General features: G+C 45.7%; 1 protein-coding gene and 1 long non-coding RNA gene across 5 annotated transcripts in view; one reads left to right on the top strand and one right to left on the bottom strand.

Moving 5' to 3' along the window:
* IQCA1 (IQ motif containing with AAA domain 1) overlaps positions 1-17,673 on the top strand; it is a 97,687-nt gene extending 80,014 nt beyond the window's left edge. For 3 of the 4 annotated variants that reach the window (XM_015634928.3, XM_015634930.3, XM_015634927.3), the window contains 4 exons: positions 7,544-7,630; positions 9,831-10,008; positions 12,676-12,914; positions 17,072-17,673. In XM_015634928.3, coding sequence (XP_015490414.1) covers positions 7,544-7,630; positions 9,831-10,008; positions 12,676-12,914; positions 17,072-17,173 — 606 coding nt within the window. In that variant the 3' untranslated portion in view covers positions 17,174-17,673. The remainder of the gene's footprint in view (positions 1-7,543; positions 7,631-9,830; positions 10,009-12,675; positions 12,915-17,071) is intronic. The other variant, XM_015634931.3, reaches the window with a different exon arrangement.
* On the bottom strand, positions 13-23,558 carry LOC117244699. Its single transcript, XR_004498248.1, has 3 exons — positions 23,493-23,558; positions 22,512-22,832; positions 13-156 (listed from the first exon to the last, which is right to left on the bottom strand). It is a non-coding gene; the product is annotated as an uncharacterized LOC117244699 (long non-coding RNA).
* Between the last annotated feature and the right edge of the window lie 9 nt (positions 23,559-23,567).

Below are 23,567 nucleotides of genomic sequence, written 5' to 3'. Positions count from 1 at the left end.
TTGGAGGTCTTTTCCAACCAAAATGATTCTGTGATTCTGTGAAACCACTTGTTGACAGCCAGTGTGTGCAGCTCTGCAGAGGATTTAATGCCCCTGGAGAAATCACTGGGAGCAGCCATATTTTCCACATTAAGATTTATGGGAGCTCTGTGTTACCTGGAATATGAAAAGCAGCACAGATAAAGAAAATTCTGTTCTCTGTTTATGTGCACATCAGCCAGGAATGCTTGCCATGCAGCATTTAATCAAATGCTAGGCTGGGGGTGGTCAGAAATTTCCTCTCTGGGACTGTTGCTGGACAAGAGCTCTCTCCCCTATATTGCACTCTGCCTATCAGCAAGCTCTTCAAATGAATGAATCCTGGTTCAGGTTTACAGGAACAGAAATGTATGAGAAGTCTGGAAATGAAAGCAGGCATATGAACTGTGAAGAACATAGCCCAAACCCTCCTCAAAAAAGAAAAAAAAAAAAACAAAAAACCAACCAAAAAATTTTAAAAATACACTATCCTGGCAAGATTTCTTCCAGATTCTAAGTCCTCAGCATTTCTGCTCTGGATGGGAGCTGGTAAACATTTTCAGACAAAAAAAAAATAGGAAAAAGCCAAATGTAGTATTTTTCCAGTGCCAGTGGTCTACTAAAATTGTCTTTTTCTGGGGATTTATCAGAAGTATTCTATGAAATCCAGTCTTAGAGCAGGTTTTGTGACAGGTGCCTCCATTCCCAGGAAAGCCACATTTCGCAGTCAGGAGCAAAGCAATCCCCGAGGAGCCCTGTGACAGTGCTGTGATCACACACACCTTTGATGCTGTGGCACTGCCACTAGGCCTGGCACTCCCTGACACGATTTAGAGACATTATCCTGAGCTAACAGCCCCTCTTCTCTGCACATTTCACCTTTCTCCACTTCATTTCTCTGCCCTCATCAATGGCAGAGCTCAGGTCTGGCTGCAGGCACGGCACACGCCATCCTTGCCCTCACACAGTCCCTGCCAGAGCACAAGGACTTGGGACACAGGACAAACAAGGGAAGTCTTTTTACTCCTGGACCAGGTTCCAGCTGGAGATGGCAAGGGGTTTTTCTGTATATTTGCATATAAATAATATGAACAATCAGAGGAGCATGCATAAAATGTGTATTTATAGACATTAATAAGCATATACACACACATCATGTATATGTGTGCCTTCAGGTACAGACAAACCCTTACATTTTTCCACATTAATTAAAAACAACTGGAAACACTCTCCAACCCCTTCCTTAAAATCATGGGGAGCACTCCAAGCTTATTTCTCTCTTCTTCAAAGGTGACTTGTTCCAACTGCAGCAGCAGCACTGTTTCAAACTCTGCTGCTTTAACAGCAGAGCCAGTGGCACAGCACAGGGTTTCTCTTTCCTGGATGTTCAATCCTTCCCTGGGAGGGTGCTGAGGCCCTGGCACAGGGTGCCCAGAGAAGCTGTGGGTGCCCTGGATCCCTGGAAGTGTCCAAGGCCAGGCTGGATGGGGCTTGGAGAAGCCTGGGATGGGCTTTAAGGTCCTGTCCAACCCAAGCCATCCTGTGACCCTGTGACACAACACTGGCCTGTCCTAGCATCATTCAAATCCACTGAGTTCAGTTTTCATTTCCAGTCCCTCTGGTTGTTTCACCTCTCCCATCACCTTCTGTCCCCATGGCTGAGTCACCAGCACATCCCCATCTGCTGAGGATTTCAGCTCAGACCCTGCAGGTTCTCAGATCCAGGCTGGAAACAATCCTGCACCCAGCACCTCTGCAGATAAAATCCACCTCTTTATTCCTGACAGCACCAAATGTGCCTCTTCTCCCCTCTCTCTGGTCAAGTCCATGCAGCAACCAACTCAGCCAAATATCTGCCAGTGCCAGCAAGAATACAGCAAACACCTTAAAATAATTCATTATCCCTGTTATTGGGTATTTATGAGACCACAGCTGTGTGCAGTATTGGGCTGCCCTGTTAAACACAGACCTTGACATGCAGGTCCAGAGGAGAGGAGATGAGGGGGCTGGAGCATGTGAGACATCTGGACAAATCCAGTTGTTTCAGGCTAAAAGAAAGCTGGAGTGAGAGGGAATTTAAGTGCTGTTTTCAGGGGCTTCATGGGATAACACAGAGTCAGGCTTTGCCCAGAGGTGCACAGCAATGGGACAAAAAGAAATGGGCACAAGTAGCAACAGGGAAAATTGTTTATGTATCAAGGAGAGAGTTTTACAAGGAATCACAGGATTAGGAATCTCCTAAATCCAGATTTTCAGGAATTTACTGCTACCCAAACTGAAGAAAAACACAGGGGCAATGCACATTCAAAACTAATTCCTTGACAAGAGAAAGCTGAACAGTGGTAACTGCCCTCCCCTTTTTTTCACCATGGTACAAAAATCTGGTTATTTGGATTACTGTGAGACTGAACAGTGGCACATGTGGCAGACAAAGCATGGCAGGAGTTGGTATCTTGCAGCTGACATTAATAATCCCAGCTCTTGGTTTTATCTGACCCAGCACAGTACCCCTCAGCAGAGGGTCCTGTGTGCAGAGACCACTGAAAATCCCCCAAATCTCCAGAATCAGGCACTTCTGGGCAGGTTTTTTTGGTAACAGCAACTGTTGCCAAGCCAGCTTTGTACTGCAGCTTCCCAGAAGTGCCTTTATGGAGAGTTAGTCAAGCAAAATACAGACCTTCCACTGCAAGTTGTGAGTGAATGACAGGAAACATGACAGTTCTTTCCCTCTTATCTTCTGATCCACACAACCACTGTTAAACACCAGGATTTAGTAAATAAGGATTAATGGTGCTCTGTGATAAAGGTGAAGTCACCTCACACTTTTGATTACCTATCCTATGTGCAAACAAAAGAGTTTCTGTAATGAAAGGAAACTCTGGAGAGCATAAAATGACCATTAGGAAACTTTTCTTCCATAACTGAAGTGGTGGCTGCTGGCAATTGTTTCGTGGGAGACGCCCTAAACAAGTGAATAGGATTGGGGAAAAAATGAAACTTTAATTTGTTTCAGATGCAAAAGCCAAATTCTTTTTTTTTTTTTTTTTCCCTCCCCTTTTCAGGGAGGAGACTTAAAAGAGACACAGCAGTCCTGATCCAAGAAAGGCTTGAGTGTTACTCCAGGCAGGCATTTTAATGTCATTCAGAGGAAATGACTTCTCATACCAGAGCAGGAAAACACCAACATTTCAATCTGCCTATTCAGAGGAGATGTAAGGGAGATTGATATTGAATAGGAAAACTATTGAAAGAGGAGTCTGAAAACACCAAGCTTGAGCACTTGTGTTCTCCATAAAGCCACGGCAGATCCTGCCAGGTCAGCTCTGCTTCGGAGCGAGAGTCTCCAGTATAATCTGTCTCCAGTAGAGAATCCCTTCCCAGAAATCCTCCCCAAAACAACCCTCACCCTTCAAGCGTGAACCAGAACACTCAGGAATATTCCAATTAATCCCCATTTCCCTGCCAAGCAGTCGTTTGGCTCTCCTACACCCCCATAAAATACGGGAAAGATGCAAGGAAGGGCAGTGAAGGATGCATGGAAGCAAAATCAGATCCAGAAAGGACCGAGGTGAGAGGGGAGAACATCTCAGCCACACAAAAGGGCAGGTACTTCACGAGGTTTAGCTGCAGGGCAATAAAAATGACGAGCAAATAAAGCAGCCAGGGGGTTAATCACTAGCAGAGGGACACAGCCCCTCTCTGGGGGTTCATCCCCTCTTCAGGGCTGCAGCAGCACACAGAGAGCACATTGTGCCCAAAGCCACACCTGGGGAAATGTTAATAGTGCAGCACTGACCAGGCTCAAAGGCTGGGAGAGAGGTGGCCAGGAGGAAATGCCAGCAGGAAAGCTCTGTGTGTCTGTGTGTGTGTCTGTGTGTCTGTCTGTGTGTGTCAGCAGCTCGCTGTGTGCTGTGCAGGGACACAGAAATATTGTCCAGAAATATTTCAACACCATCAGTGCTGGGGGACTCTTATCAGGCTCTTTAGCAAGTCAGAGGTGACTATAAAAGTGTTAGACCCAAAAGAAGGGATATGATGGAGTTGATTTAGATTAAATGATACAACCCCAGCCTTTAGAGGCAACAGAATTTTGAAGTCTGCCATTAATCTATTTTTTTCCCCTACTGATTCATGTTCATTTCATAACCACTGCTGTATTGTCCCTTCAGACAGAGCACTTTTCTGGCAGGTTGAAGAGCTTGTCCTGGTACACTGACAGAATTCTTTGTGTGTTTAGCACTTCCATGCCACACAAGACTCTCCCATTACAGCTAAAATTTGGGAACAGTCTTTCCTCCAGCATCCAAAACAATTCTGCTCTTGGTGCAGCTCAGCCTGCTGGAATTCTTAGAAGCTTGAAGTGTTAAGTATCAACAGTGCTCAAATATGCAGTTATTTCTGTGAAAAAGCAGCTTGAACTTGTGTTACCCTAAGGTTAAAAATTAAATTTATCCTGTTGCAAGTCATTTTCTGCCTCACAAACCAGAACACAGTGGCATCATCACTGTAGCACGGGAATATTTACCTGCTCCCACTGATAAGGTCTAATCCCAGGTTTCAGTGCAGCATTTCTGGGTGTATAAAATACAGAGCACTAAGCAGTTTGCAGCAATAACTTGAGCTTCCAAAAAAATCTTGAGCCTTTAAAAAAAAAGAAAATTCCATCAAACCCTTCTAGTTTGGAGGAGCCTTGTGCAACATGTGCTGGGCAAGAATCACATTTCTGCATTTTCAAGTGTGACAATTTAACTGCTAAACTCTGGCTCCCAGGTTTGAGAAGCTGAACCCAAGGCTCTCAAAAGTGCTGTTTGATCTTTGATGACTGTTGACAGCAGGATGAGAGGGATTTTTATTTTATTTTTTTTCCCCATAATGATTTTCCCATCAAGAGCAAATCTCAGTGTGGTATTAGAAGGGTTAAGGGGCCATCTGCTGGCAGCTCCAACAAATTGTGGAATTGCAGCAAAGCTAATAAAATTTCAATTACAAATTAATTATGTACAGTGCATTTAATTATCCACGGATTCAAACTGTCCATGGATAATTCAAATGGAGCACTTTCACGGGGGGTATGCAGATCTACAGATCTGCCAACAATTTAAATTAATTCCAATGGATTCTGGGTGTCTGATGTGGATTTACAAGAAGAAACAGCCTGCCCAAACACAGTGTGTTGAATTGGGTTGTGTTAATGTCTATTAACACCTGAAAAATCATGGAATGGTTTGGGTTGGAAGGGATCTTAAAGCTCATCCAGTGTGCCATGGGCAGAGACACCTATTATCCCAGATTGCTCTAAGCCCCATCCAACCTGGCCTTGGACACTTCCAGGGATGTCATATCCACAGCTTTTCTGGGCAAAAAATACATGCAGGGCATTCTCCACATTCAGCTCTTTGCCTCAAAAAAAGAAATTAGGAAGGAAATTCTCTCTTTAAGAGCCAAAACTGAGGTTATATATTGATATTTCTACTTAGTGAGGAAATAAAAGGGGCAAAGAAAATGAAAGGTGTGACAACAGTAAGCGCTCTCCTGTGAGAGTTAAAATGAAGGTATAATCTGATTTCAGCCTTCAGGCTGCATTTGAGGGGGCTGCTCATCACAGAAACCATCTCCAAACCAAACAAGGAATATCTGCAGCTCCCAGCCTGTGGTGACCCCACCAAAAGGACAAGACATAAGCAGTGTTCAACCTTTGCCAACAGCTTTTGTAGCCCCTGTAACCTTCCCCCTATCCTTATTTCCTTGTCACATCCCACTGCAGCCTCAGGCACTGAACAGGCTCCCCGAGGACGTGATACCTTTTCTGATATGTTGTTTTTATTGTTTTTAATCTTCACTATTAACACTAAATATTTGAGTTCCTGCCATCCAACAAAGGAAAAAGCTCAGGAAGGACACTGATGTGTTGGACTGAGTCCAGAGGAGGCCACCAATCTAATTAGAGCGATGGAGCACCCCTCCTACAGGGAAAGGCTAAGACAGTTGGGATTGTTCAGCCTAGGAAAGGTTTTGGAGTTGCCTTAGAGCTCCTTCCAGTGCCTGAAAGGACTACAAGAAAGATGGAGAGAGGCTATTCACAAAGGCCTGCAGGGACAGGATGAGGGGGAAGGGGTTTAAACTGACAGAGAATAGGTTTTGATGCGATACTGGGAAGAAATATATGAGGGTGGGCAGGCCCTGGCACAGAGAAGCTGTGGCTGCCCCTGGATCCCTGGACGAGTCCAAGGCCAGGTTGGAGCAATCTGGGACAGTGGGAGGTGTCCCTGCCCATGTCAGGGGGTGGAATGGGATGAGCTTTAAGGTTCCTTCCAGCCCAAACCATTCCAGGATTTACAATCCAACTGTTCTGGACTTGGAGGTATCACTGGACACATTCTAGGACTGACCAGTTGCCATCCATAAAAGTGTCACACGCTGAAGGTGGCATTGCTTCCACTTCACCCCAGCAGCAGCACAGCAAACAAACTGCACATCCCTCATTTCCTGCCCTCCTTCCCCATCCCCAGCCCATCCCTCCTGCACAGACACACTCACTCTTTGAAACACAGCAAAAATCAACGGCGGTGCTGCGAACGACAATGCTCACAACTTAATTCTTCCTGCCTGCCTGTCAATCAGACAGGAGCTTGTGATGTACACAGGCCATGGATTTTGTAAGCTGCCTTCCTGGAAGCAGCAGTTTCAACTAGGGGGAATTAAAGGGGGGAAAAGAAAAGGCAGGATAGAAGGATGCTGTGCCTCTCTCTCGTTACCGCTGACTACTCGAGCCATCACTTTTGTTGCTGAGCAAACTCTGAGAGCCACTGGAAAGTGATTAAAATTTGGCAGCAGAATGTCTAAACCTCTGGAACAGCTCAACCTCTGGCGTTTCTATAGCAATGGGGAAGAGTACAGGATGTGGGAAAAGCCTGTAGCATTGCTGCCATCCTGCTGTGAACCAGAGGTATGGTGCCTCTGACTTTGGAGCAAGAAAATCCATTTTTGGACAATGCCCCCCACCCCCACCTTTTCAAATTTCATTCTTGGGCTCACTGCAAATTAAATACTGGAGTTTCAATCAGAAAATTGACAAACTCTTTTGCTTAATGATTAGTGCCCTCCCTCTCATGCAACAGCATGACATGTCTTGCCTGTCTCCCCATCCAGAAATCCAGGGTGGGATCCCAGCCTCAGCCTAAAACTGCTCTTGGACTATAATTTTCCACTGAACACCAAATCCAGGCTTCATTTTGTAAGATCACAACTGAATTTCTGCTGAGAAGTTAAAGATAAGCATAGCAGACAAAATGATCCAGCTTGGGGTGGGCTCTTGATGCTCAATTCCTAACTAGAAAGAGTTGGATTTGCCAAGGCTGCTGAGCAAATGTTATCCATGATTGCTGCACATTCCTGGGGATAAAAAATAAGCCAGGCTAATTGAGCTGCTGAAATCTGGATTCAAAAGCACAGCAACAGGCTCCCAGGTATGAAACTGCAGCTGTTTTAATCAACTCCTTGCCTTTTCTCCCCCATTTTCTCCTAGGTGGGCAAGGAACTGCAGCCTTCAGTCGTGTGGATTGGAGACACGGAGAAAATGTTTCCCAAAGGGGCACCAAAGGGAGAAGAAGAGGTGAATTCTTCTTTATTTCAGTGCAGATAATTTCTCCTGTTGCACTAGAGCCCACACAAAGGAACAAGTGTATTCCTTAGCTTAGCACATACCTCTATGACCAGACCTGCCAAAGCTTGCTTGATAATAGCTTGTCTCGCTAACTTTTTTTTTTTAAGCTTTTAAGAGAGTCTTGTGACTTCTTAAGAGCCCCCAAGAGGTCACATTTCTCTCTTCCACCTATCCTTGCTTTATTTAAAAATAGTCCAGTCACTGCTCATCAGTGCACTGGAAAGTAAAAGGGAATAATAGAGAATTTCAAAATATGAGGCAAGGAGCTAAAAGTTGAGATGAGCTTAAATTGTTCAGCTCTATTAATTTGAGAAATTGGATGGAGCCAAAGTGAACAATAAAGTAACAAGGATAAATTTCCACTGCAAAAACAAAGAGCCTGTGTTGAATAGTTACAATTACAGATTATTTTCTTTGGGCTCCCAGGAGTCCTAATGCCACTGCTTCCATTTCTTCCTCTCCTGTGTGGCTTCCCCATTGGAAAGAAAATTAAAAGACTGCCCCACAGTGACAGCAACAACACCACAGCAGGGAGCAATTTGCCCCAGTTCCTGTTGCCTGCAAAATATTTTGCTTTTAGAGCTTTATGTGAAAAATTAAACCTTTTTTTTTAGAGTGTCTGTGGGGTGACAAGCCTGTATTTTGGAAAGGCAACTCAAGGCAGCCCAACCTTGGCTGGAGCTGTTCCTTCTGCCAGGGCTGGGTGAGGTGATGGGTGTGCAGTGGTCAATGCCCTTAGTGGTCCCCACAGTGAGAAGGAACTTTTCTCTTGGGTTCAAACCCTGGAAGAAAGTGCAGATGGGGATTAAAATTACGATTAGGGGCCAAAATCAGCCTGGATTACTCACAATCCTTGCTTGCTTAGCCATCACTGTGGGAAAATTTCTTGTCCTGCCCACTTCAGAGTCCCTTGGTGGGAGTCTATTGGCTCCAGGCTTGGAATCCCACACATCCCAAACTGTTCACAGCAAATCCAACATTTAGAGGAGAGAGCAGGAACCTGGAGGGACAGGCAGAGGTCAGGGGAAGTCTCTTAGGAGTGCTGGAAATTTGGAGAATCATGGAATGGTCGGGGTTGAAAGAGGCCTTAAAGGTCATCTTGTTCCACCTCCTGCCATGGGGCAGGGACATCTTCCACTAGACCAGGCTACTCCAAGCCCCAGCCTAAAAGATGAGCTAAGCTCAGCCTTCAGAAGCCAAAGCAAGTATCAGTCATGGTGCTCATCCCCAGGTGACACTTCTGCCACCAGGAGTAAAACCACGAGCTGGCTCACCCTGGCCAGCCCCAAAGGGGACCCTCAGCCCCGGGGCTGAGACATGCTCAACTCATTATCTTGGTTAAGCAATTGGCACACTTGGAAAAATGCATAGCATGACTATGAGAAGAAAAGGAATGGTCCACCAGATGTATTGTGCTAAGACAAGCTTATTTAGGGGGGAAAAAAAGGTGCTACTCTACCCCAAAACTTGTGGGAAAGCTTATTGATTAGCAGTAATGACACCACAACAACCTGATTAGGCTTCTCCAGCCAATATTCACTTGAACATTATCAAATATAACCCTCCAATAAAAGGTTTTGCTCAATACTCATCTGTAAATATGTGTTACAAAGTCAAGCAGTGAATTATTGCAAAGAAATGAACCTTGAGCTCCCAGAACCTTTGTTCTCAGAGCCTCAGCAAGTTAAAAAACACAGTAATAAACAGGGAGTGTATTTTTCACACTCAGAAGTCAGAAAATCATAACCTCCAAGAGCTGGGAAGATTCCCAGCTGGGTTACAATTTTCTACCTGTGAGGTTCATCAGGTGTGCAGGTCCCTGCAATATTTCTCCTTGAGCTGAAAATAAGGATTTCCTTCTTTGAATTAGTTGTTTCCTTCCTGCCTTTCAATAACCAGACCAGTAAATTCAGTAGTGAAAGGAGCTGGCACAGAAACAGAAATCAAGTGTTTACCTGAATTTGAGGAAGCAGTATCTTCCTACTTGTGTTACCTCATCTGCTCATACCAAATACAACCAGACCACTAAAAAAAAACCAACAAAACCCCCAAATCCTGTTGCAGACAGCAGGTCCAGCTCCAGCTCATTAACTCTGAGCTGTCAGCATCCTTAACAACTCTTTCCTTGTCGTGTTCCCACGTGCTGCAGGTGAGTGCCAAACGCCTGGCAAAGTTCCTGCCCCAGTTCCTGAGGGCTCTGAAGCCCAACCACAGGGTGCTGCTCGTGGGGACCACCAGCAAGCCCTACAGTGCCAATATGGGACCTTTCTTCAAAGTCTACCAGAAAATCATTCTCCTTCCAAAGCCTGACTACCTGACAAGATTAGGCAAGTATTTCAGGTCCTTCTCGTTATCCCAGTGTTTAAAATCCCTGCTCGTTAGCTGCTTATCCTCAGAACTGCCCTTCAGCTCAAGCCATGCCCCTGGTGTATCTCAAATCCTGCAAATTTTGCTTAAATCAATACAGGCTACTCCAAAGGCCAAATAATAAAATGGAAGTTGGGAGAAGAGTTTAAAATACTCATCACCATCAATTCACATTTTTCCATGAGTTTAGTGTGCACCAAGCTCAGCCTGAGCTGGTTTTTCCTCCATGTATGAAACACAAAATCCTATTTCAACACACATTTTCTATTTTAAGCTTTTATTTTTATTTTTAACCCAGGTATTCTGAATTTCTGGTTCCAGTTTGTAGTTCTGAATTTCCAGTCTCCATATTCTCAACAACACAACTTCTCAGCCTCTCCAAAACCATGTCAGGAAGATTAAATTTTCTCTCACACAAATTCCACTTTTTGTGCTCCACAAGAGAAATTGTACAGGCATCCATGATTTTGCATGCCTGGTCTATCAAACGTTTACAGTAATAGACAGACCCTCCCAAATTCTGACAAATTCACTGAATATTCCATGTACTGAGACTCTAAGCTTGTAAGGAAAACAGGGATTTTTTTTCTCCTAGCCATGTAAATTGGTCTAATAAAACAAACTTCCAATGATTTGAGATTTTAAGCACCCTGAAGTCTGCAATAAAGAGCAATAAAAGAAAACACTTTCAGCTCAGGGACCTTGCCACACCTTTGCTCTGTCCACAGGGTCACCTTGTCACAAAACTCTTACAAACACATTGTGCAGTCCAGTTTCATCCTGCATCCCTCAGGGGCAGCCAAGGTACCCAGGTGATGCACATCTGGGCAAGCCCAAGACAGAGTTTGGCTGCCTAGCACATTGTAAATCTCTCCCATGTTCCATAATTTTCCTGGTGGGGATGGGAATTGGTCACCAAGCAAGGGAACATGTGTTTCATGTTAGGTTACAGCTCTGAGGAATTGCTGAGAGATAAGGAGACATGAGCAAAACCTAGAGAAAGGAGGTGACAGCAGCTGAATTTAGCTGTGCTCACTTCTGGGGGTTGAACTGTCACATTCTGGGACTCTCACCATTAACTTGGAGTCCAAAAAAATGGCCAGCTCAAGAGATTTCAACTGCACACTTAAGAATGTCCAAAAAGTGGCATTTTAAAGCAAAACAAACTTGTAGTTTTAAATCTTTCACCCTGCCCCATTTCAGACAGTGGCTGGCTTGTTCTTCAGCTCAAACCTTCCCTTGAGTTCTGTGGAAACAGGATCTTCACCTCCCCATCCTGACAGTTTTCAGTGCCTGACACCCCATTTGAGAAGGAAAGAAACTCATTTTGACAGAAAAATAACGATATAACAAATACTTGTAAGGCACAATGCACAGCTACCTGTCTGCTGCAGCCCTCCCTCTGCTTACAGACCAGAGTATTCCAATCTGTGCTCAGTGGGAACAGTAAATATACAATGGAAATCATTAAACTGGAAGATTCACAATCCCATACTGATTTCTTGCCATTAATCACCCAGGCAAGGCAGTGCCTTGTGTTACACACCTGCACCAGGAGCTGCAGCACACAATATATGAGCATGCTTGCTCTTGTGTGCATCAATTCCTCTTTTATGAATTAGTGATGCAGCCAATATTTATTGAGCACAAGTGCAATTCAAGTGGGAGACCACAATTTGCTGGAGTGAGAAATGCAGTGCAGAGCTGTCAATAGTTATGGGCTGGAGCCCGTGGTATCGACATCGCAATCCAAGGAAGAGGAAGGCAGCTTTTCCAGCAGCATCAACCTTCTCCCAACATCTTCATGCTAAATCCAGCACACCACACTCAAAATGTCTCATTCAATGTCTCATAAAAATGTCTCATTTTTAACCTCTCATCCACAATACTCCCAATTTGTCCAAGTATTTCTATGCAATCCTTTAAAGCAAAGCCTGAGGAGACAACATCAAAGATCTCCTAAATTTCTCTGAAACAGATCCTTACTTAACATAAATCAAAATATTGGCATTATTCCTATTTTTTGGAAACAAAATCTCAGCTACTTCACAACCCCAAAGGAAACAATCATGGCACAGAGTTCACAGCTGAAAGATACAACCAGGTTCACCTTTTAAATAACAAGTAAAACTCCAATCACATAAAATTTGCACCTTGCAGCACATGCCTGCCTAGCTGGAAGCCTTTGGGACATGGAGGCCCCCCAGCAGCCCTCAGTTCAGCAGGAATAAACTGTGAGGAGGGTCAGAGAAATAAAAACAGGCTGTTGGTAAAGGTACTTAACTCTGCACATCCAAATGGGAATGCTGGACAGCTTCTGTGTAGAAAAGTAGCTCTTTCATGCCCACCTCACTTTATGTGCCCTTCATGACTTGCTGAAAAGTACTGAGTGGTGGCCAAAAATTATCAGTAAGGGTTTAAAAACACACATGCCTAAAGGCCTCTGTGCTGCAAATCTGAAGGTCAAGGAAAGCACACACAAAAAAATTTGGAATATTGGCTTTCCCAATCGATAGCCCTTATTTTCTTGTTTCAGTTTCAAAGTAAATAATAATAAAATCTCTTTCTCCTGCTTTCCTTTAAATTCCTGCCTTGACATTGTCTCTTTTCCATGTCCTGATGCTCAGCACTATGGAAGCACTACATCCTGCAGGCTGGTGGGGCCCTCAGCCAGCGGGTGAACCTCAACTGCCTGGCCCAGGTGTCGGATGGCTTCACCCAGGGACACGTTGTGGACGTGGTGCACACTGTGCTCACCGAGCTGAGGCTGCTGCAGATGGCCAGGAAGCCACTGAGGACTGCTGAGTTTGTCACTTCTCTGGCCAGACACGACCCAGTGTACAAAGAGGAGGAGGAAATGTTTCAGGTGACTTCCAGAGCTCTGTTGTCTTTTATCATTCCCTGCCAGGTCCAGCCACACTTGATGTAGGGATGTGCTCACTGTGCTGGTGGCTTGGCACCTCACTATTTGAATGATGTGCTCAACACCACCAAAACCCATCTCCCAATCTGGGGATGTGCCAAACCAGTCCTTATTTTGGCAGCACAGCTGGCAGAGTGCTTTGGTGAACCTGTGAACCTGCTCTTGCTCATGTTGGGCAGAGTGGCCTCCACGTGCGTGGATGAAACACACAGGGGCCAATAATTCCATGCATTTGTCCTTTTCCTTCCAGCAAGCCTGGATATATCACCTTGAGAAGGCAAAGCACCTGGCCATTCAATGTCCACACAGGGATCAAGACCTAAACCCTTCTCTTAAATCATTTCAAACAAGAATTTCTTGAAAAGTTTTCACTTCAGGCTTTAAAAGAAATGAGTTTCTGCCTCAAGCTCCATCCCTCTTCTCTTTTTGCCCTCGAGGCTTATAAAATCCTGAGGGCAAAACTGAGAGCATTTGAGGTGTATTTGATTCACTGGCACAGGGTGCCCAGGAAAGCTGTTGCTGCTCTGTGGAAGTGTCCAAGGCCAGGCTGGAAGGAGCTTGGAGCAACCTGGGATAGTGGAACATGTCCCTGCCCATGGCAGGGGGTGGAATGGGATGAGCTCTAAGGTTCCTCCCAACCCAAACCACTCTGTGGTTCTGTGATTCTACACATGCCTCAAATATCCACGGATCACCTCCAAGCCTGAGAAATGCTACAAAATCCTTGGCCACTGGGCAGAGAGCCCTGCTGTGCCCCAGGGAGCTGCAGGCAGCCCACACCAGGGGCTCCAAATGAGGTAAGACCTGTGTACTGTTCCAGGAGACCCCAAAAGAGTTTTCTGCATCCCATACCCCTGACAATTTCTGCTGCTTACAAACCCCCCACTCCTCCTGGCTGAGAGGTTTCCTTGTCTTGCTCTTTGAGTCCCCCAGCACCTCCCACCACAAACAGGATGCTGATTCTCACAACTTTCTCCAAGGCTTCTTCCTTCCACTACTGACCTAATGGAAGTGGATATTTCTCCCAGCCCTGCTGAGTACTTCCCCATTTCCATTTGGCTCCCTCAACACAGGCAGCATTTGCAATATTTGGCAAATTACTCTTTTTTTATTTTTTATTTTTACCTCATGCTTCCTCACTAAACCAATATCTCTCCTCAGGGAAAGGCTAATGGTTCAGTGTTACAGCAAAGAGGAAAAGAAATACTCCATCTTTCCCAGCTCCAAGTAGTAATCCATTTGTACCCTGAAACACGAGAGGAAGTATTTAGTGGGAGTTTAACTTGAAAATATTATCCCAGTCACTATAAAAGGTGCCTGTTTTGTGCAGCACAAAGTGCCCAGGCAGTGCTTCATCTGGAACATAGCTCAAATGATCCTGTCCTCAGCATCCCATGGCAATCATCTCCTTGCATTAATTACAGCCCTTACGAAAGTATTTCCTTTTATCTGTTGGAATTTTGTTTCCCTTAAATGTCATGGAGCCTTGCTGCAGCACCTGTGAGATGGCACAGGGGAAGAGGATTGTCAAAATAGCCTTGTGCATTAATTAACTCCAGTAATCCCCATCTCTCCTCACACAGAAGCCCCTCTTCCCAAGCTTCCAATCACTGCCATTTCTGGACCTTTCCCCTAGCTTTGCTTTGTCCCTTGTGGAAGTGGGGCAGCTAAAACACTGTGATCAAAGTGAAGATTAGCCCTGTGATGAATCTTTGATTTTCCTTCCCTGAAAGCATGAACCTCCCAGTCTGACATTTATATTCTGCCAGTGTTCCAAAATGATTATAAATAATGCAGAATTTGTGACAATGTGATTTCTCCCTTCCATTTACTCAAATTTCTGCCCCAATTACATGTCCACATTTTTTGAAATTATAAATTAGTGCACCAGGGTGGTTGTTACAAATCCTTATACAGAAATGATTTCTGGAGAGGCAAAGCCAGCTAACCCCACCAGTTCTGCCTGGCAGTGACTGGACCAAAATCATGGAATGGTTTGTGTTGGAAGAGACCTTAAATCTTACCTTGTTCCACTCCATTCTATGGGCAGGGACACCTTCCACTACACCAGGTTGCTCCAAACCCCATCCAGCCTAGCCTTGAGCATTTCCAGGGATGTGGCAGCCACAGAAACACCAAATGCCCAAAGCCTGTGGACATCGTTCCTCCAAAAACCAAATATTTTAACTCTGATGAGTCACTGCTGCCAGTAACTTCCATCCCCAGTTCAGATGCTGGTGGTAAAATTTTATTGTATAATTATTTATTATGGATTTTATTTTAGCTGTGTCTGAGGAGCTGACTTCACTCATCTCATGGAACAGTTACACCAGTTAAAGAGACAAAAAGTTACTGTTGTGCACTGAAATATTTGCACAAAGAATTGGGAAGAGAACAGAAAGAGATATCCCAAGTCTCTTGGCTTCTCCTGCCAAATGCCTCCGAGCCCTTTGCCAGACCCAGAGCTGGCAGGGAGATGCTCACCACACCAAAGAGCTCTTTCCATCCCATTAAGCTCACAAAAAGCTCTTGGCAAGGTTTTCCTACTCTCTCCACCTCCCATTTAAGGCCTAGAGGGTGTTAGAGCCAGGACACAAAACTGAGGAGAAAATAAAATGCCTGTGGCCTGGTGGAGTCTCATCCAGGGCCAGAGACATCACTGGGTTCTCCTGGCCAGGGAAGGGCAATTCCTGCTGGAGCTCAAACTCACAATCACCCTCATCCCTCTCATCCCACTCATGGGAAGGGCCAGAAGCAGCAACACATCCCAGCTCTGTCGTTCTCCCCAGACCAGGATAGTTTGGCCTGGGACTAAGGCAGCAAAATTCAATTTCACTGAGAGCCACGGGGTTCCTGCCCACCACCACCCACACCCTGCCTAGATGTGAGCACACAGGAGGCCGGAGGATGCTTTTACCAGTGAGAACAGGGTTTTTGGTGGGGAGGTGCTCTGCTAATTCAGATGATTAAAGCAGAACTGCAGTGTCCAGCAGGCAGCTGGACATTTGATCCCTGTCAGCCACCTGCTGACAGTGTTTATCTGCAGGGTGCCTGTCATCATCAGCCCTTCCTGAAGCCCATAAGAAGCTCTTGAGAAGATGACACCAAGAAGGACCATTCAGGGTCAGGAGAGGAGATGTTGAGTTTTCCTTCCCTATACCCTTCCAATACCTCTTCTCCCAGCTTCTCTTCCTGTCACACACACTGGGCAAAGTTCACACAAGGCAAATTCTGCCTTAAGAGGCTGAAGGTGGAAGCAGGATTTGGGATGGATCAGATGGAAAAGGCCAACTATGCAGGATCCCATGTTGAGAGGGAGGTTGGAGATGACATAGGCAGAGGAGGCAGAGATGTGGCATTGAATAGCAGCCCATGGTGAAAAAGGGAGGCATTTTATCAATCATGATCAATGCCTGGCAGAATTTGAATCTGTGGTTTAGGCAGGACTTTGTTGAGAAAGGTTCTTGTACATACAGGGAAGGAGTAATTCCTACCCAGTGCTGACTCTAAAGCCGCCCCTTCTCCTTCACTTCACATTATTCTCACACAGCCCAGGAGCTGGGCAAGTCTGCAGAGCAACTCCACCAGAATCATTCACAAGTCACAGGCCTGTGAACAGGCATCTGAAAGCAATAAACAGGTTCTTAATGTTCGGGGTTTGTTTTGCTTCCTAAGCTCCCTCATCGAAATCAAAGCTGTCTGCATCGATTTGCAGAGGCACGAGAAGGGGATGATTTGTCTGTTGCCAAGTCTGGAGCAGAGGGAGCTCTGACAAGAGCTATATTCTCTGGAAATAGGGTTGATCATGGAATTTAACATTTCCATAACTATAGCAACACAAATGGCCCAGCTAAGTATTGCTGTTAACGAGACTCAGCTCGATCAATTGCTGCACTTCTTGGTATAAAAATGTTCTCAAGAGATCTGAGGGTTTCATTTTGGCTTCTCCACCAGCCAGCCTGGATTTAAAGAGTTTTGGTTTTTTTAAAGAATGCTCTGTAATAGTAGTAAAAGGCTTAAGTGGTCTGTCTTGCCCTGGGTTTTTTGGTTTGGTTTTTTTTAATTTTATTAAAACATACAAATGGTTTTTAACTCTCCAGGCCTGGTATGCCAAGACACCGATTGGGAAAGCATGGAGCGCAGCACAGGAAGCAAAGGAAGAAGAAAAAGAAAAAGGAAAGAAAGGAAAAGGGAAAAAGTAATTTCCTCAAGGATTTTTCACCTGGCCCTACCCAGTTCCCAACTCTGCTTCACTGGGAAGGCACAGCAGATTAATGCTCCTCAAGTTATAGATATTCCAGGGAAGAGAATTCCTCTCCAAATTAATTTTTAAAAGTTTAAAAAAAAATAAATTAGATGAGATGTAACATGTAGCTCTCAGAGGATAAAGAGTTAATGACCACTGACTTGCTCAAGCATTATTTATTCTAAGAGATTTTAGGGGGCAGAAGGGTTCATTACTCAGGCCTGTAACATGCCATCAACTTTTAGGCTATACTCATTTATTTCAGCAAGTAACTCTCCTTAAAAATTGATGTCAGTTTAATGTCTTTCATTACTTTAATATCCTATATGCTTTATAAAACTAACTGCTTTATGTATCTGTGGGTCTAAAGCATTACAGTCCTCAATAAAACTATTACAGCTATAAAGACTGCTTTTTAATTGGGATGGATTAGGAGGCACTTTGTGCAATCCACCACAAGTTGAATATTTACACAGCTGCAGGAGAAATTGCACCTTTTGAGGCCTTAGCATGGACAAATTCATACATGTGGGTGTCAGCAGAAAAAAGCAAAGCAGCTACGTGCTAATTCAAGTGGATGTCCACCAAAATCTGTCTTTAATCTATTTTGCTGTAGAAAAGAATGCCTAATTAGCTTGTTTGCACAAACAGTAATGTGTTTGTTGCTTAATGCAGCTTGTTTATTTACAAATCAGCAATTTTGAGGGCAAAGGATTTATAAGAAGTGCTTAGAACACTGTAAAGCTTTGGGCCATCCTACACTGACGGAGCCAGCACCACCTTCATGTCAGGAACAGGATCATATTCACCAAGGTCTTGTATAAATAAGAGCCACAAACACCTGTTTTACCCTCTGATCAGAGAATTCCTGTGTGGACTTGACAACAGGTAACTGGAAATACCTGGCCCACCATCCCCAGGGATCTGAGGAACCTCTCTGTGCCTGTATCAACAGCCTGAGAGGTACAAGCTGGGCAGCACTGCTGGAAGAAGCTGCTGGGAACGGGATGGTATTGTGCCACTCCTGCTCCTAAAAGGAAATCAAATGGGAACAGGAATGCCTGAGAAAAAAAGCCTGGGAAGATTCCTGGGTGTAACTAACTGCACAGAAAATTATTCAAGCAATTGTAGCGCTGTGCACAGTGGAAGGAATGGGATGGGTCTGGTTAATAAAGGGAATTTCCTCCCTGTAGGCTATCCCAGCACATAGGCTAGAGCCACCCCAGTCTGGGATTTTTGTGGTCCTTTCTAGCTATGTTTTACTGCCTGGTACAGGGCTCCCCATAATTTCACCCTTCCAACCTCATGGCTGCACCTCCAGCCCTGCCAAAGAGATCCAAGCAGTAAGAGAGGAAATTCTTGTTACATCTCCCCTGTGCAACCCCTCAGGACATTCCTGATGGACACCAGCCCTTCCCCCAGCAGTAATCCAGCTGCTGGAATCTCCTCCACATGACCCACACAAGAGACCCCATGAGCTGCCAGCCCCAGGGTTCAATCCATTGCTACAAATGTTACCTTTCCATCCCTTTTTCTCTGGAGCAGGCTGCTCCCCAAACTCAGCAGCACACCCCAATTTTATCAAATAAGTACTTCTAACTTCATCCCAGGGGAGAAAAGCCAGGCTCTCCAAAGAGGTGACAGGGTTTGTGTCTAAAACCCCTCATCTCTGCTCTCATCCACAAGGAAACTAATTTGGATAATTCTGCCCTCAATCTTGCTGACAGCAGAACCCTCCTCTCCACACCAGGTTTGACAGCACGGCGTGATGTGATGAAAGGACCACATTTCGGGAGGATGTAAGCAAGCCCATTAACTCATATTTCAGCAGCTTCACTGCAATCTCAATAGCAAAGTAAGAGCAGCTGACTGGCAACATCCATCTCCAGGGCACAGCGCCGACCCCGTGCAGGGGGGATGCTGAACTTCCACAAACCTGCAGGTTTTCCCCAGTATTCACCAGTTCACAGGGGAAAAAAACACCAGGGAATTTATCTTTTAGGTGTAGCTTGCACTGGGGGCTCCTTGCATTTATTTCTTTCTGTGAGGCTCTAGAAGCCACAGCTGGTTTAGCTACAAACATCTCAGTGGGTGCAGGAGGTGACAAAGAGGTGGTGGAGCATCCCAGGCCAGGTTGGACAGGGCTGGGAGCAATGTGGGACACTGGAAGGTGTCCCTGCCCATGGCACAGGGTGGAACTGGTGAGATTTAGGGTCCCTTCAACCCAAACCACCCCTTAAAGGAGAAAACCTCTGCCCTGTGGGGCTGCCGAGCCCCTGCTCTCCTCAGCTTCTTGTGGGGACAGAATGAGGAGCAATTTTAATGCTGTTTATAATTATTATTATTAAAGAGAGTGCAGCTGTTTGAAAAAGGAATGAAGCAGCTGCATCAGAGACAACACACAGAGTAATTTGAGTGTCAGTGGCTGAATTATTCAATGAAGTGGCCCTGGCTGGATCTCCAACATCCTTCCTGCTGGGAGGCTCTCACAGGAACACCTCTAGAAATGCTCCTCCAACACCTCCACCCAGAGATCTTCCATGGAAAGAGGAAAGAAGGTTCTGGCTTTGTTGAGCCCAGCACAGCTGCACTCTGCTTTCCAGCCACAGCATTCCCACAGTCCGATAGAGAAGGAAAATCCTGCCTCCTCCAGCCAGCCAAAGGTGAGCTTTGAGGGACAGCAGAGACAGGGGCCACAGCTCTGCCTCCTGCTCTGGAGGTGGCAGGCAATCCAGCAGCAGCAAAGTTGAGAGAAGAAGCTGTCATGCTCATTTATATATGTAAGTGATCTAGAGAATTATCAGCTAAATTATTTAAATGTCCCATTACTATTAAATTACTGGGCATTCATTGTAAGAACAGTCATAATACAGTAACTAATTTGGTATTAATGTGAATGTCAGCGTTTCATTGCAGTTATTTTGTACTTCATCATCAGATAATTTACCAATAAATTAATTGGCTTAATTGCTTCCTGCAAACCCACGAGAACCACATATGACATGACTTTTGTAAAAGTCTTCATTCTCACTCCCCCATCCTTCAGTTTAAACCACACCAAGCAGGAACCCCTCTTTGGAACACCTGGAAGGGGGAGCAGAAGGAATAAACCCTTGGCATTTCCCTGCCCTGTGGGTTTTAATGTGTTTTAAACACAGCCCCCAAGGCCACGCTTGGGAACAGGACACAGGGAACAGCTTCCCACTGCCAGAGGATAGGAATAGATGGGATACTGGGAAGGAATTATTTCCTGTGAAGGTGGGGAGGCAGTGGAGTTCCCAGAGAAGCTGTGGCTCTCCTTGGACCCCTGGAAGTGTTGCAGGCCGGGTTGGATGGGGCTTGGAGCAGTCTGGGATAGTGGAAGGTGTCCCTGCCCGTGGCATGGGGTGGGAAATCGATGAGTGTGAGCTGTTCTGCCTCCTCACCTGTACCAATCCAGAAACTGCGACTATTGGGATTGCCCCTGCCTGCCTGAAAACCGACTGCTCCAGCACTGGCGTTTTTACCAGCAGCACAAAAACCCTCTGGCAACCACAGTGAGGCCCCCAGAGCTCCCACCCTCCTTTCCCCAAGAGCTCACATAAAGTTTTCTGCTGTTTTCTTCTCCAGGAGATGGAGGGGGAAACTCCATCGAGAGCACAGTGGGGAAGGACAGCTCTTTCCTCCTGATCCAGGCTTTAAATGTTTTTAACTAAGTGAGCAGAGCTCTTCTGCAGAGTGCAGCAGGCTCAGTGCTCCTGCACCACCAGGGAGGGATCAAAGTGACTGCAAAACGCTAAATCTTTATCGACGCTCATTTTCCCTGCTCCTGTGCAGTCTGCAGCACGCCAGGCAGGCACAGGGACCAGCTCCAGGTGGGAACAACCCCAGGGAATACACCACACCCTCCCTGAGACGAGTCCCAAGCGCACAGCACCTGTGGCAGTCCGTTATTGAAGTTGCCATCAGAATTAAAACACAAGCCGACGTTTCTCAGCAAAACCCCCCAAATCCGGTAACACAAAGTGAAGCTGACTGTTCTATTAACTCCCATCCTGCATCAGCAATTTTCTAAAGTGTGGAAACATTATAATTGACTTTTCTGCTAGTAGCAAAATGTCATTTTTCCTTAATACTCCCCAAGTCAGTAACGCATTTCAAAAGCCTCCGATGCCACTACCACAACAGGACTCACAAATTAGCACATTTTTAGCTTTTCATTAAACACAATGCCAAAAAAAAAAAAAAAAGGAAAAAGGGAAAAAGTCTTCTCGTATTAGGGTTTCTCTCCTCATTATTGAAAGTACTGCGACTTTGGAACTTCTGGCAGCAAATTATAATGCACTCAGCCTGGGGCCATTGTAAATCAGGGCTTCAAAAAAGGTGTCATGTAGTCGGGCCCTCTTCAAGCACTGAAAATATCGGAGTCTATTTGAAAACGCCTTCTGTAGTCTCTCACTAGCCTTGCAAATCAGCACAGCTACTGGGTAGAGCTGCCTTTTATTTTTTTTTTTGCCTCGTGGCATCAAGCCATTTCTATTCCGACCAGAAAAAGAGGATTATTTCGTGCTGGGATTTCAAATAAAAAAATAAAATAAAATAAAAAAACCTACACCTAAGATAACAAGCTGCATAAAATCCCCAAATCATTCGGGGCTCTTGTTAGGGTTTGGGCAGTGCCTGTGGGGCTGTTACAGCCCTGGGCTGAAATCCCTTTTCTTGGCACAGCAGGGAAAACCCCGGGGGATGTGCCAGGACAGAGAGAACCACATCCCACCCCAAACCCCCCAAACCAGGTGCCAGCTCTGGGGCAGGGCACTGCCAGGCTCTGCACCCACCTGCCCTAAAACCAAAGGATGGAAATGTCAACGCCACATGCTTTCCAGCTTTTCCCAATCCTCTGGAAATTTACTTATCCCATCCCTAATTTCCTCTCCAAACAAAAACACTCAGCAACCCACAGCTCAGACCCGCCTCTTGTTACAAGTCTTGATGTTTTAAGTTGCTCAAATTAGCAAGAAAAGCATCATTAAATGCAGGCAGAAGCAAAGGGAGAGAGAAGCCCAAAATAAAGCTGTTCCCTTCCCAGGAGGGCACCTCCAGAGCAGAATTTCCTTTTCCAGCTTCCCTGCTTTAGGTTTTACCCTGCTGCATTTTCCCAACTGGGATTGGCACCCAGGATTAATGGAAACATGGGAAGGGGGGAAGGGACCCACGGCAGCACCAGAGCACAAAACAAGCAACAGGCACCAAGGAGAGCCTGGAGAAGACAGCCAGGTCCCAGCAATGTGGAAAAACAAACTCAAGGAACTCACCTTCATGTTCTGGAAGGGCCACAGCTTCTGCATGGATAGAACTGTTCTGCGGCTGGCAGGAAGGAAAAGGATTTCCAGTGCTGCTTTGGCCACCAGAAAACCAACAAAAACCAAGGAATTCTGCATCCAAGGCTTTTATCTGCTCAGTGGGACACGTGCAAATGGGAAAGCCAAATCACTTGCTGGTCCTCACAGCATGGCAAGGACACAGCATTATTTGTGGGATTCTGTGGAGTGAGGAGAAGCCACCGTGCCTGCCCACCAACAAAGGGGGATTTGGGCTTTCTGAGTAAAAATAACTCGAGTTCAAACTCCGGGAATCTAAAAAAGAAATAAATTTAAAATTAAAAATAAATAAATAAATAAATAAGGAGGGGAAAAAGAATGGAGTGAAATGAGGAACAAAACCAAGAAATACTGTTTGGACAGCAAGGGAAATGATCAGCTATTAAGACTGGACTGGGCATGGTGGGCTCTAAACCCCAGTGGAAGTTTGAGCAGAGGTTAAGGCCTGGGTGCAATCCTGTCCTCCCTTCAGGAATAACTGGAGCAGGGAAAGGGCTGGAAGATCAGCAGGAGATGGGAATCGTACAAACGAGCCCTTAGCACCACTCAGCACAAAGTTTGGGAAGTTACTCCCATAATTACTCTAATTATTCACGCAGCTCCATCCCAAATGCCACCACTCTGCTCCCAAAAAGCTTCTCAGGGAGGGGAGGGGGTGCTGGGCAGAGAGAAATGCTAAAAGGCATCAGGCTCGCCTGAAATTTGGGGGTTTGGTGTAATTTGGGGGTTTCCAAGCCCGGTGGGAACCCGTTGTGGTGCCCCCCACATCCCCCCGAGGGGAGCAGCCCCTTCTCTCCCCTCAGGGTGGGCTGTTGTGGTTACACCCGGTCCCAAAACCTGCCCCATCCTCACAGTGACCCACCCAGCACCCTAAGGCAGGCTCTGCCCTGAGCCACCGTTCCATTTTATATTTACAAAGCCAGCCTTGCTCCCTCAGATGTCGCAGTCCCGGGAAGCCGCTGCCCCGCCGCTGCCTTTCTCCCCTCAGGG

This window comes from Parus major, chromosome 7 (genome assembly GCF_001522545.3).
Source record: "Parus major isolate Abel chromosome 7, Parus_major1.1, whole genome shotgun sequence".
Lineage (NCBI taxonomy): Eukaryota > Metazoa > Chordata > Aves > Passeriformes > Paridae > Parus > Parus major.
The sequence above is the reverse complement of the archived record's forward strand: the minus strand, read 5'-3'. Positions and strand labels throughout refer to the sequence as shown.